Source organism: Corvus hawaiiensis, chromosome 5, assembly GCF_020740725.1.
Source record: "Corvus hawaiiensis isolate bCorHaw1 chromosome 5, bCorHaw1.pri.cur, whole genome shotgun sequence".
Lineage (NCBI taxonomy): Eukaryota > Metazoa > Chordata > Aves > Passeriformes > Corvidae > Corvus > Corvus hawaiiensis.
In genome coordinates, this window is record NC_063217.1 from 13132031 (window position 1) to 13146824 (window position 14794).

General features: G+C 37.7%; 1 protein-coding gene across 8 annotated transcripts in view; it reads left to right on the top strand.

Moving 5' to 3' along the window:
• Positions 1-14388, top strand: part of EVC2 (EvC ciliary complex subunit 2) — a 70384-nt gene extending 55996 nt beyond the window's left edge. For all 8 annotated transcript variants that reach the window (XM_048303265.1, XM_048303268.1, XM_048303267.1 and 5 more), the window contains exons 17-22: positions 3558-3785; positions 5502-5710; positions 7142-7229; positions 11684-11877; positions 12771-12869; positions 13358-14388. In XM_048303265.1, the coding sequence (XP_048159222.1) occupies positions 3558-3785; positions 5502-5710; positions 7142-7229; positions 11684-11877; positions 12771-12869; positions 13358-13631 (1092 nt within the window). In that variant the 3' untranslated portion in view covers positions 13632-14388. The remainder of the gene's footprint in view (positions 1-3557; positions 3786-5501; positions 5711-7141; positions 7230-11683; positions 11878-12770; positions 12870-13357) is intronic.
• The last annotated feature ends 406 nt before the right edge of the window (positions 14389-14794 follow it).

A 14794-nucleotide genomic window follows, 5' to 3' on the forward strand; every position in this document is an offset into this window, starting at 1 on the left:
GTACTATTGTAATGAAAATCATAAATTATTTAGTCTCTGGCAGACAAAACTTTGGCTGTTATCATCCATCATTTTCCAGCTTTTAAGTAAACTCAAAACTCAGTGTAGCCCAAGTTTTGAAAGATGACTTGTGGAGTTAGTTGTCCAGCCTGGTCCATTTCTGACATGTATTACCCTGTACAGTGATGCTGTAGCAGTGAATCTCCCTTAACACCTTGCTAGACAGCAGCTGTTGGCAGCAAAGTATTGCTGGTTGCGTTGGATATAAACTCCTTGCCTTTCTTTAGAATCTGTTTTTTCTGGTATTTGGTAACATGTCTGTTTAACTGTTAAGGACTCACTTCCATGCCATCCTCTCTTTAAGAATCACCTAGTAGTGCAGCAACTTCCACCACTGAAAAGAGGAGTGAGGGCAAGTCAGTGGGAATTTCACAAGGGAGACCTTTAAATTGGACAGTGGGACAGTATAGCTCTGAAAATTGCTAAATGTTTTAGTAACACTGTCTTGTGTCACAGTAGTCAGTCATATAACATTTAATTCAGTGTGCCTTTCAGAGGAAAAAACTTGAGTCTTACTTGACAGATTAGTCCTGTGCCCAGGCTTTTGAAGAAAGATTGTTATTTTTTATGTTTTAAATATGTGCCTCACCAAGAAAACTGAGTTAGGGTGGGATTTTTTGTCTTGTGCAATCTGTATCAAAGTTGTGACTTGTAGGATGTTCTGTGGGATTTTTTGTCTTTCATTTCAAATACCTGTGAACTGCTGGGCTGTGAGCTTTAGTGGAAGATGCTAAAGCTACTTGCTTTTCAGCATAAAGCACTTCGTAGAAATTGAAAAGCTTCAAATTCACTTTAATAGATTTCTTGCAAAGAACATAGAAGATACATATATTAAACTATTATTATTATTGACTTTTTTCCTACAAAAAACTGAAACATAGAAACAAGTAATAGGTATTTCTGGATCTATCCTAGGGTAAATGTCATCTTCTTTCTTTTGAGCAAATACTGCAAGACAGCTCAGCTCTTGTTCTGTAAATTCCCGATTTTGACTATCTCTTGCTTCACTATAAATATCTGCCTCCTGTGTTCCAAAATAAGAGCTTAGTTTTTATCATTTTGGTCACCATAATGCCAGTGCAATGTCTGAGTTAATTCTCCTTGTAACCCAAATGCGCCATATGCTTATTTGTAACCCATATGCTTGCTTATTTTAGTGTCACTCACCTGCATTATTCCAGATTGATTTGTTAGATTAACAGTAATGTTGAGAGACAGTATCTGTCTTTTAAGATGGAGATTTGTTACAAGTATCAAGAAAATAAATCTGCCTCCAGTTTGTGTCTGTAGGATGATTTCTTATTCTTGACTTGTTACTGGCTTAATTCAAATTAGTAGGAAAGATTTCCTGAAGGTAATCTACCTCTTGCGTTCAAAGACATTCCAGATGATTCGGTGGAGCCTTTGGAGAGTATCACATGAGCAAGAGCATATCACAGGCGTATTTGGTTCCAAATCACATTTTACATTTACCTCTCTCTACTGGATAATAGAATTTGTATGATACACAGCCACTCTTAGCACTCTTATCAATAATATTTCCAGAGAAAATTTCTGTTCATCATATTGCGTATTTATCATCTTAGGTACCTAAAAACTAGGTGGAAGTATCCTTAAATTCTTCTTTAAAACTAATCATAAGTAGAGTCAATCATGTATAATTGTGATTAACATGAATAGGAATCTGATAAGGTTTTTCGTGTCTTTAGTACATATAATTTCAATTTGTGCGAAGATATTCTGATGGCCAAAATCAGGTTTTGTGCCAATGGGAAGTCATACAGTGTCTAAGGACTACAGTTGACCTTTCTGGTGTTTAGTTCACACCAACAGGGCAATCACTATTGGTCTTTATTATTTTTAGACTGGTAAAATAGGGGAGGTTGCATGTACAAAGGGGTACCACAGAATGCCTACTGTGTTAAGGTACTAGGCATGTACATATCCGAGTTAAATAGCCAAGCTCATCTCTGCCTGTTGTTTGAGAGAGAGGCCAAACTTGATGGGATAAATGCTTTTCCATAGAATGCAAATGTGAGTATCTGCTCTCAGAGGCCATGGTGGTAGTAAACTTGACCAAAACTTTAAGAGGTTTTGACATTCCTCCTTTGGTGACTGTGGTTCTTCCATTCTGTCACAGGCAGTAGTTATTTGAGCATTGCTGTTAAAATACCTAGTACTGGAAATTTCTGAAAATGATCATTTCTGAAAATGGTTGTGGTTGGTTTGGGATTTTTTGGTGTGCTGTGAAACCTATCAGATTTGTCAGGATGAAGAAAGAATTTAGAGATGGAGTGAGGACAAACCTGGGCTCCGATACCCAGCATTGGGCATGTGGGGCAGCGGGTGATAGCAACACCAAGTAGTGGAGTCAGAGCTCTCAGAGCTTCATGTGCTTTCTCTGTCTGTGTCTTCTCTCTTAACAATCCTTTAGGCCCATGTGAATAGTACAGGGAGAGAGAATAAAAACAAACTGGTAATTGATTACTTTCTTTTGAAGATTCAGGTACCTAAATGTTAGATATGCAATGTAGCCATCTGTGTCTAACCTAGACATCCACCTTACATGTCAGTGGAAACCCATTTTTTAGGATATGAAACCTACTGAGAGGTACCTTTTCCTTTTCTTTGAGTGTGAAGGGAGCTTAGAGTGACAAGCTCAGATGGAAGCATCTAAAGAAGGTAATTGCAGCTGGCTGCTATACACATTGTCCCACAGAAAAATAGTCACAGTGCAGTGTCCTTGGCTGTCAGTGGTACAGCGTGGAGAGCTCATCAGTCACACTGCACTGGATTGTGTGCCTGCACATGCTGCACTTGTCTTTCACCCTTGAATAGTTTCTGTGGATGTTCCATCAAATGTGTGGCAGCAACACAGTTTCTGAGTTAAATCATTTTGATTTTATGCTGTTTGATGTTGATCCAATCCAGTTTTAATCTTATTTGAAATCCATTGCCAATAGACTTTTGATTTACAGTTTCTTTTATATAAGAGGATTTTTGGTTATTTGCTCAAAGAATAGTAGGTTGAATGTCATCAGTCAGCACTAACTGACACTTGCCAACTTGAAACTAAATACAGTCTTTTTATAAGTTTCATGTTTTTTCTAAACAGAAGGGTGTATTTTATCTTTCCATTTAACCATAGTTAACCATGGATTTATTTGTATTTCTAGCTTTTAATTTTATTATAATAAAAATTATATAGACCCTCTGTTTTGGGTTAGCATTTAGTATTAAAGTTTTGATTACCCTAAAAGAAAGCCTGATCTCTATACAGTATTTGACTGTACTGTAATTTTTTTTTATTACAGTATAAACTTGGAATTGAAGGTTAAAAGCACTTCTTAAAACAGTGTATTGCATTATAAGATAACAGCATTGATTTCTTTGCTGTTATAATCCTCCTTGTTAATTACAGACTGCCAAAATCATAAGTGTGCATGTGAGAGTTTCTGTTAATCTTTCTATCTTTTGTGTTCTCATATTTTTTTTAGATTAAGTACGAGTTGCAGCTTGAAAAAGAGTGTCACCTGCACAATCTGGAAAACAAACTTGGAGAGTTTATTGCTTCTGTAGCCTTTCAAAAAACTGTTAAAAAATCCAAAATGCTGGAGCTGTATACTGCTATCATAAATGTGCAAGCTTTGCTCTTTGAACAACTGAACACATCAAAAACCCTGTCAAAATTGGAATGTATTCAGATTTTAGAAGCACATAATCCTGTAAGTAATGTAATTGTTAAAAGAAAAAAATCCTGTTAGGAAACAGCAACTGTTAGAGCATCTTTGACTTAGCTGCTGGTTTGCAGATTCTGGTGACCCAGACTTTAATTTCTGTGAGTATGTGCACTTTAATGCATTCAGTAAAAAAAAGGAAAGTCTTAGCTACAAGGAAGATTGTGTATTATTATTTTTTATTTTTGTTATAGTTGCATGCAGTCAGAGTAGTATTTTGGTGGCTACTTAATATTTTATTGATTGAAAGAAAGTTGAGAAGTGGTTGGGAGTCATGACTTGAATAGTAAATTGTTGTGACTGTCTTACAGAACTGCTCATGTTATAATGCTGTCCATATGCAAAATCCATAACCACACAATATGCTTCAGTTGTCAAGTTTTTAGAGATTATCTATACAGCCTACCGATCTCCCTTCAAGCACACTCATGCAGTTAAAATAGTAGGAAATCTGGAAAAAACCTCTTCCCTTCACCATATTTATTACATACTTGATATGTGCCAATTTTCTAATCCTTTTTTAATACTTCAGTGCTCCATATTCACAAAGACTTTTTTTTTCTACATCTGCTATTTGAAACCATCCAAGTGAGGTTTGGGGAGAGCATTGGAGTAGAACAAACAAAATGGGTTTTTGAGAAAAACCTCTTTGCTAGAGGGCATCATTTGACAGCTATTGCTGTGAAAATTCCTTGTTAAATTTTAATGTGGTCATCTCTGCAGAGTTTCTCATAGAGTGACAGCTAGAATGCTTATATGCCTCCAGTTTTGCTTAAATTTGTATTAGATCTGTAGGAAATAGTAAAAGTTGTTTGTAGACAGAGTATTTTTGCCTTTTATGCAGTAAGTGCAAAGGGGCTTTTCAGAGAAGTGACTTTTACCTTCTCTGTCCTTGAATAGGTGAAGAAAAAGGATTGAAGAAGGGGCAGAAGTGAGACCTAGAATAGCTAACACTGAGTTAAATACAGCTGATGAGGCAGAGGAGTAAATTGAAATTAAGCATTTCCTTTAAGGTACTGGTTAGCAAGTGGGGCTTTGAGATAGTAAGCAATGTAAAGGTTGAGGTGAGACAGCAGTGTCATTGTAAATGGGAATATGAAGCCTTCCTTCTGGCTAGTTTGACTTTTTGACCAAAGAGAGATCTTTAGCAGGGGGTTTTGGGTTTTAACCTTTTGATTTTGGGTTAATACACAATAACAATGAGCATTGTATTTTAACCCTAACTTATCAGACTAGTTGTGAATTACTACTGCCTTTTAACTGAAATCCATTTGATATTAGCTGTTAGTTTGGAATAACTAAAACTAGTTAGTCTGAGTTTCTTAAGCTATTTCAGTGGGTTTATGCAGCTTACAAATGAATTTGAATGGTAGTGTTCCTTAGTTTTGATCTTAGCCATGCTGGCAGTGTACTTGCTTGATGTCCTCTACTGTGGAAGGTTTCAGAGAGCATTGACTTTTAACACAATGAAAATTGAGTGGTAGCTTTCCTCGTTGTTCTGATATTCGTGATGTACCAGACGTGTTTACTGAAGCTGTGCAATGAATTGAAAAGTGTAATGACTGCAAGTGGCTGGGTAGAATAAGAAATTAATAAAGTAAGATCAGAAAAACCTGATACCATCATCTTTTCTTCACTCCAAATGAAATTTGTTCTTTCAAGTTAAATTAGAACTTTTTATCATCATGCATTTTCAACCTCTAGGAGATTGAAGAACTTGACAGGAAGCTGGAGTATGAGATGTTGCATAAGGAGTCAGCACAGCAGCATCTAATGAGTAGGCAGAGATGGATTCTGGATGGTTTGGGACTCTCGAATGAAGCTGTGGACACAAATGCAGAAAGACATGTGACAGTTCTGTTAAGACAGGCCATGAATAAATGTAGACAATTTATAAACCTGTACCAGCAAAGGTAAGTTCTTTGGTCTCGGGTTTTACTGTGTTACCGCAGTTCTTAAGGACCATAAGATATCCTGGAGAAACAGCAGGCGGAATGTTCTGCTCTGTTGGGGAGGGACTGTGCATCTGTGTTTGAACACTGTCGCCTTGTGCCGTGGCCCAGAGCATAACTGAGGAGTCTTGGGAATTTTGAAATAAGAAACATGAAATAATAATAACTTAGTAGCATATAAATCATGCTGTGTTGCATGGCAGTCACCATTTTTTTGACAGGGATAATGGAAAACTAATGATACTGCTAAGCAGTAAGGAGGAAAAGAGTTTTAATCCTCTTTGTCTCTCAAGAAGATAGGTAGGGACTTCAGAGATACTTGATCTGCTGGGGTCAGAGGAAGTAGCTGAGACAATTTAAATTGAATTTTCATCTACATTGTTGTACTGTAGACTGAATTCCCTGGCACACAATTATTTTTGATGAGATGTATAAACTCTTCTTCAATTTCAGTTTTCCCTGGACAGTTTTTAAGTAAAGAAATCAGTGACAAATAAAATGCCTCTTGGGAGGTATATAGAAATACCTGTCTTGTCATAAAGACTGACTAGCAAAAATGGGTGATAATTTGCAAAATTATTGCAGCCTTTTGTATTACTTTCATTAGGGTTACAGGAGGTAGAAATGACATTTCCATGTGTATTGCACAGTATTAAAAGCCTAGCACATTTCAATCTTCACGTAACATGCTCAAAGTGTGCTTTCCATTAGAAAGAGTGTTTTCCATGAAACCACTGATATATTAAAAATGGCTGTGATAGTGGTAAGCCTGTTTTAATTCTGAAAAGGCTGGAGCCCTACTCAGTTTAGATGAACAATTTTCCTGTTGCAGAACTGAAGAGTCAGTAGAAGATCAGATAAATCTCTGCAGGAGTATCCACAAGCTGGTAATCTATCAGGGAAGCCTTCAAAGAAACTGCAACTAGTCTTTACCTGAAAATTTACTGGAAGAAACAAGTTTTGTACTTTTGTACATTACAGGTTTTGTGCATGGTGTCATCATGTTTTGGTCTAGAAAAAAAAATCACCAGCAGTGAGGAAGTTAACTGTTTAATATCATATTTCAGCTACAAAAAGATCCACAACTTGCCTTAAAGTGTGGTGATGAAATTTAAAGAAGAGGATGGGGACAGGTTGAATCACATTGCTTTGGAATGATTCCAGATTTGAATTGTGTGCAAAAGCATAGTCTAAGATTCTGCTCTCATGTTTGCTTGGGGGTTCAGGGAAGAAGGGAAGAGAATTTGGCATATTTTAGAAGTTAGGCTGCTCTCAACAGCTTTGCTGACAGACAGATAGGCTTCCTGAATGGGTGACCTTGAGATTTTGTTTCCTATAATACAGTCATTGCACCTGGGAAGATTTCAATGTTAATTCTGTCTTTCACTTCAGCTTGAGAGATGAGCAGTGGAATTGCGTGGTGCTTGAAGATCTCCTGGAAAATATAGAAATGGATGCATTTTTGGCAATTTATAGTCAGGTAAGCATGAAATTGAACAAAACTTCCAAGTTTAAATTACAGCTGTGTCTGGATATCAGCTTTTCTTTTTAGGGAACCATTACAGATGTATTCAGAGTTACTCTCTGCTAGTAGTTGCTACCAGTTTTCAGCCTATACTGTCAGTCACTTCAGTTAATTCTGACCTACTTTCAGCCTTTTGAATTTTACTGAATTATATTTCTGTTTGTTCTTTTACAAATCCTTTCAGTCCTGTTGCATTTCATTCTGTGGAGAACTAAAGTGCCTGCATTCTGGTAAACAGACAGATTTACAATTTGATTTTCATGTAATGAAACAAGGGTTTTGTTTAGATTTTGATGACTGTTAAGAATGATTTGCATTGACTATGTTTCAAAATTAAATGATAGCAGGACTGCTACTTAAATTTTCTAGTATCATTGTTTTCAAAACAAGTGTCTTGTCTTCTGGTAATTTGCGGTGTGTTGACTGCTTGTCAGTCCTACAAAGGCCTTAACAATGAATTGCTTGATTGACCCTAGTTTTTATCTGCAGGCCTTGGGTGTGATATGTAGCTAGCATCAAAAAAGACCTGGTGGGGCAGCTTTCTGTGTCCAAGTATCTCACTTCCCAGGGACAAGAGTGGTCACAGTCCCCCTGTATCATGAATTGGGAGCTTCAGAGACCACCATGTCAAGGAAGGACCACTTTAGTCTAAGGGTCTCTCAGCTTTTCCTGTGTCTTAGTTTGTTTCTGCTGAGTCACTCCAGAGGACCTGTTCCATAACCTTACCAAGCACTGAGGTCAGGCTGACAGGCATCTAGCTCCCCAGATTCTCCTTCCAGCCCTTCTGGGCTGATGGGGGTCCCACTTGATAACCTCCAGTCAACAGGCACCCCTCCAGTTAGCCAGGATTGCTGGTAAATGATAGAAAATGCCCCAGTGAACACTTGGCCAGTTTGCTTAATGCCCGTGGGTGGATCCCGTCCAGCCCCATAGACTTCTGTGTGCCTGAGTCAGGTCACTGACCATTTCCCCTTGGATTATAGCAGTTTGTCTTCCCATGATGCTTGTTAAGTTTCTCTGATGCAGATACATTGGGAAAGGGCTTCTCAACAGCATGGCATGTATTTTGCAAGTTGAGAGGTTAAAATCATTGTTTTGGAGATCATATATGCGTGCAAACAGAGTACATCTTCATTTTCACAGTACCCTGTCCTCTTTGCACCGTAGTAGGTGAACAGTGACCTTTAATAATTGTAAATCTTGACATGTTGAAGATAGAGATTTAAAAGCATCGCTGTCATCTCACTGCACTTGAAAAATGGGGTACGCTGCTCACTATATTCTTGGGGTACTTGTTTCATTGATAAGATTCCCTGAAGAAATAATTTATTTCTGTAAATATGCATCAAATATACCATTGGGGTTTTTGTGTTTGTGTTATTTCATAAAAAGTGTAGCCCAGAGATACGCTGCAACATATTTTATTGAAATGCCATAAAACCTATACCTATTTACCCTGCAGATATATAAAACAAAATTTCTGTTTTCAGCAAGTATAATAGTATACTCCTAACTATAATTCCAAACCTGACTACTCTTAATTCAACTGTTAAGAAGTATGTCCTTAGTAGAATATTAACTTACTAATTTATTAAGGCTCACAATGTTACACAGTCCTACTTTTGGATGTACTTATAACACATTACATTGACAAATGTTAGGAAACTATAGCTGTCTTACACTTACTCTTTTCTTTAAAGAGGATTTTCCCCTTTAGACTAGTTTTCAGACATGTAGATGTCATTGAAAAAAACCAGGTAAGTTTCACTTTCCTGTATTTTATGTTTCAGTTTACATCCTTATCAAGGCAGATCTAGGTCAGTAAGAGATTTGCTTGAGTGATAGTGAGTTCAGGATTATAAGCCTCTGGCTGAGTTGTTACTTTTGAATAAACTCAGGGCTGTAGCCCCAGGTACACTAATTGCATTTTAGATACAACAGACGATGCAGGCAGGCTGGCATTTGGAAACAGCACAGGAAGCTTGAAACACAGCATGGCTTGAGTTCATTGATTCTTGCATCAGTTGTTTAAATACACATTGCTCAGTGCAAATACTTAAAAACAGTTCTGCTGTTTATAAGCTACCATTCATTCCTGGTTTTATTTTGTCAAGATTCTGGGAATACAGATGAGACTGTTGGTGGCACAAGTAGCACTTGTATCCATTTGTTATTATAGAAAAATGAATTCCTGACCTTTGTGGTATTTTACCAATAACATACTTGAAGAATCAAACTCATGCCATGCTGGAGACTTTTGATCTGACCATTCCTGTGTTTACTTACATGTTCACTTCTTTCAACTTCTGCAAGCTGCTCTGGGTAGCTGTGAGCACCTGCAAACGGTGCTCAGTGCTGGCGCATGTTCACACACCAGCGCTCCCTTTGCTGTACATCTGTCAGGTGCAGCTGGCTGATGGGCACCTGTGCCACTTTTGGGATTGTTGACAGCTTTGTGGCATCCTACAGAATTGTTTACTTGTCAGTTCTGCTGTGCTATAAAAGTATTAAGGGTTGCCTCTCAGTCTAAGTCATACTTGGTGCAGAAAGGTAAGGGTCAGAGAAAAAACATTTTAAAGAGGAAACTGCTACAGAAGGAAGCAGTACTAAAGTCATTATGTACATCCATATAAAAATAACTGGTTTAAAGGTCCTGAAAACATTAGCCAAAAAGAGCAGAATAGGTCTCAAGAGGTCTGTCACATTTATTCTCACTTAATGTTGTATTTTGTAGGTTTCTAGAAGAACAGTTTTTAAAGACCAGAACTGCAACACAGTACTATAGAAGTTAGACTTAAGTGTCTGTATTAAGATTTAAGCTCCTATTTGCATTCCTCTCCAGAGGAGAATCAAATAATTTCTTCCACTAAGCAACCTGAGCAAACATCTTTTCAGTGTTCAAGTCTGGTGACTCCTCAAGCTAAAAATATTTTAAGCACTGCATCAATTTACCAATCCTCTCATCAGTCTTAGGATTTTGTCTTGCTAATTCTGTGTGATCTCAGTGGTTTCCATGGAATATCTGTAACAGCACTGAAGAGGCCGTGACTAGTTTTCCTACCTTTTGGAGAGGAGTTCTCTGCTTGAAGAACAATTATGGGAAAAGGAGGTTGATTGATTTCTTTTATCCTTTCTCTGCAGCTGTCTATATTTGATTTAATACTGCCTTGCTTTGTTTCTTTCAAAGAAGAAGATTCAGTTAATCCAGGGATTTCCTAGGTGCGTTCACTCCTCTGAAAGTTGTCATGTAGAAAAAGAGGCAGGGCTCAAATGTTTGCTGCGACTTTTTGAAACCACTGTGGACAGAGAACCTGGCAGTCTTCCTAGATGGTGTGACCTTGTGGGGTTTTATGTGACATGGGCTTTGTAGTTATCTCCTCCATCAACACTTAGAGGAGGGTCTGCAGAGTGCTGATAACTCAGCTGTTGTGAATCATCTTGAGTGTTTGGAATGTCTTGCCTAGCTTCAGCTACCTGAGTTACATGTATGGTTTGAATAGACAACAACAGCTTTTTTCTGGCATTCTTTGAAACATTTACCTTGCTTTCATTTGCCTTACTCTTTTCTTTCCATGTAGTTCTCAATATTTTGTAGACTTTCATATTTGATACGCATGAGGGATCTGCAGAAACAGCCCTGGGGACACAGTATTTATGACAACAGAGCAGAAAATAGCAATGGAATGTTGGTGTTTCAAGTGGGGCAGGAAATGGGGCTGGCTGAGTGTCTGTGGAACAACTAAATTTGAACTCAGTCTGAACATTATATGAATATGCTTTACTACTGACCTTTGGGCCAAAATGGATGGGACATTTGGAAATAAAAAAATACCACCAAAACAAAAGTAGGTGTTTTCCTTCACCTCTTAACAAATGTTACAAGCTGTTCTCTGAGCTTATCACAGAATCTGGTGTTAAGAGAAGCTGAACAGTGAAGTGGTCAACCATGACATGTAAAGTTTTTTGAGGCTGTTTTTCTCTCTTTAATTTTACAGACCAAGAAATGCCATATTGCTTCCTTGCTATCATGAAAGGATTTCCTTATAGTAGTAGAATACATAAATGAGCTAAGCCTTACATGTTAGAATATAGTTGCCTTGTGACTTTCCAGATCAAAGGGCATCAAGTACATGCCCTAAGAAAATATGTGAAGATCAACTGGTTGTTCAGCATTTACATTGCCTGAATCCCAGATGAAATGGACAGCCATTATACATGGGCCAGTGTAGGTAGAAACAGTGAACATGGAAATGTGACCACTTTACACCAAAATTGTCACTACTAAAATGACCTTCAGTAATATTTTTTTGTTTCCATAATGACTATTTATTTAATAACAGTAATTAAAAGTGGCTAAAATTTATTTTCAATGTTAAATTTATCTGTCTTCTACTCATTTAATTCTTTAGGAGCTCCATCTGGCAGGGTATTTAGCTAAACTGACGAGGGTGCCAATGGGGATGTTGCACAGGGTCTTGAACTTGTTGCTGCCCTCCAGCTCACAAAGTGAAGTTCTTTCTGTCCTCGATTCCATCAGTAAATATTCAGATGGTGTTGTTGAAAGTGACAGTAATGCAGACGAGTCTGGCAGCTGTAAGAAAAGGTAGGTGTGATATTTTCTGGTAGACCACTGCAAGACAAGATTGTTGCTTTACCTGTATATGTATTTGCTGGACAATGAGATTGACAGCTATAGAAAGAAATCACAGGTGCATAAGTTTAGTTTTGAAATACTTTTCTGGGGTAAAAATACTTTGAAACTGCTACCTTATTTGGTGAAATATTTTAACTACAATAAATTGATTGATAAAAAGTTAAAAAAAATTTAAGTACATTAATTAAACAGTTATTCATAATTAATAAATCCTGTTCTGATCATCTTCTTTCTGTTGCCTGGAGTTTGTTAAAATACTTTCCTTCTGCTTTTTTTATTTATAATGTTCACAACACACCATGTTTTAGGTGTCTGTAGTTCTTAAAGATGTAAAGGAGATACTCCTTCCTAGTAATGGAAGCTGCAACCTTGCAGATGTCTGTCCCTTTGTAGTCAATTACTGTAGTTCCAAATGGCCACTGTGTTTCCCTTTTCTCACAGAGACTGGTAGACTCTCAGGGCCTTTATCACTCCACTTTAGCCCCATCAACTTGAGCTGAAATCTGTGCAGTAACACCAAGGGATGCTCCTGGACTTGCTCTCCCAACTCCCTGCCATGACTTGGGAAGGAGACAAAAGCAGATGGTGTGGCACTGAGCCCTCTAGTTGGCAGATGTGGGTTGTCAAGGAACAGATAAGGGTCCTTGGGACCATACCCTGAGCTGTGATCTTAGCTGATTTAAATGATTTGTGGCAGGGCAGCAGAACTGCTTATACACTCTTAATGACTGTATTTGTGGTATTGCTGTCATGGGTTTGGTAGCTAAAGTCAGAGAGGGGAGAAAAATGTGTGTATTTGGGGATTTGCTGCTGGGAATTTTTTTTCTTTCCTGCCCCCTCAGGAGGAACCAAGAGTTACGGCAAACACTGGAGAACAAAGTAAGGCAAGATCTGATAAACAGTTTAGAAAAGATCCCTTCTCTAAACAAGAGAAAAGACAGGTAAGGAGAAAACCAGAACAAACATCTGGAGATTTTGTTTGTTTGTTTTTTTATAGTTTATTTAATGTCCAGAAATTCTTCTTACAACTGTTAGAAATCAGAAAGTTAATTCATAAGTATGTATTTTCTAATACTGTTCTATTTGGTGCTTGTGTTTCCTACAACATATTTACACATAATAAGCAATATAGTAAATACCTAAAAAGATTTTTCTGTACATATCCACAAAATTCTCACATTTTTCATATACATTGCTCATCTTCCCTATGTTAATTTATCATAAGGTTACCTTTACTTTTGCCATTTTGTATCTCATAAAATGATACATGAATTATTGGGGATTAGAATGAAAATCACAATTCTCTCAATTGAAATATGATTTGTTTAGCTTCCAAAGTCACCACTTCTATGTCAAGATATGATATAGGAAGTTATGCATGTTTTGCTCCAGTTTTCATTTTTAAACTCAATTTTTTTCATTAATGTAGCTTAATAAAGAAGAAGCAACTTGCTGTCTTGGAAAAAGCAGCATTCATTCATCTTGGATGTTCACCTGCACATCCTCCTGCGGAACAGCCTGATCCACCTGTTTCTCTGAACTCTGCAACTGCTGAAGCTATAGAGCTGTTAGACACAGGGGAGAAGATACTTTTGTTCCGTGAGCCAAGTGATCCATTACTTGCTTTGCATAATTTTCCAAGGAAAAAGAAAAAGAACTTTCTTAATTCTAAAAAGACTGCTCGTGCAAACATGGACTCATAAGAGCAAATTCCATTTAAAGTATCAATTAGGTAGGAGGAAGTTACTTAAAATTCAGTAAAATGATGAGAAAGAATGAAGTTTATGGTTCAAATAACATTTGTGTTGTTTTAATACGATTTGTCTGATATTGGAAATAGATGTAATTTTAGAATGGCACAATTAGTGATGTGCGTCTTGCATTTTTTAATTCTTGTCAGTGTTTTGTTGCACTAGGTGAAATATGGGTGTTCTATGATGCACATTCTGGCAGGCAGGACTCTGTTCCTTCAGTACATTTCGGTCATTTTCGCACTGATTTTACTGTAGCTGTATTTTCATAATTTATATAGAAAGGTTATTTATTATATATAGTAGGTACTGGTTTACTATTCTTGTATTTATATTTTTGTGATAAGCTGCAGTATAGCAGATGACATGAAGAGATGAAGTGGATGAACCACTTGTCCTCTGATTTTGTGTTATTCTAGTTAATTTACTGTTTAACATTGTGTTTCTAATAGGCTTTGCATGTTCCTTCTGCAGTCTGTGTTTTTACAGTGGCAGCTGGTAGTCCAGATCTTCAGCATATATTTGTGTACTTAGCCTTACATCCTGGAGTAACTTCAGCTTTTTGCTGTTGTTTCTAAACTTACTTTGGTTGAACTGTGAGTGTGGCTACAGTTTGAAGCTGTTAAATATTTACAACCTGTTGCAGTCTTTTTCTTGGTGAAGCAGTGGCACCACATTTGCTCAGTAGAAAAGCAAAAAATGTAAATGGGCATGTGTTGCAGTGGTGATCCTGCAACACGCATATATCAAACCAGGAGTCCCGTGGAAAGGAAATATATACGGACAGACAGATTCTTGATAGCTGTTTCAGAGATGTTTATTTCTCCAGCCGCATGGCCGGGGCTCTACCCAGGAACTGTTCCAGTCACGGGACCAAGGGTCCTTCTGCCCGCGCAGGGAACACAAACCAACCAATGGGAACGAGGCTGAGCAGGGGCAGGGAAGCCCCGTGTCTGTGCCCTCAGGGCCCCTCTCCCAGGGCTACACGGCGGGGGGAGGGACCCCAACACCTCACCCGTTTTATTTTAATAAAAGGAGAATGAAAACAACTGGATAAACATAACAAGAACAGTTTCAAGACAAAACAAGCCACCCTCCTGAGTCTTTAAATGTCC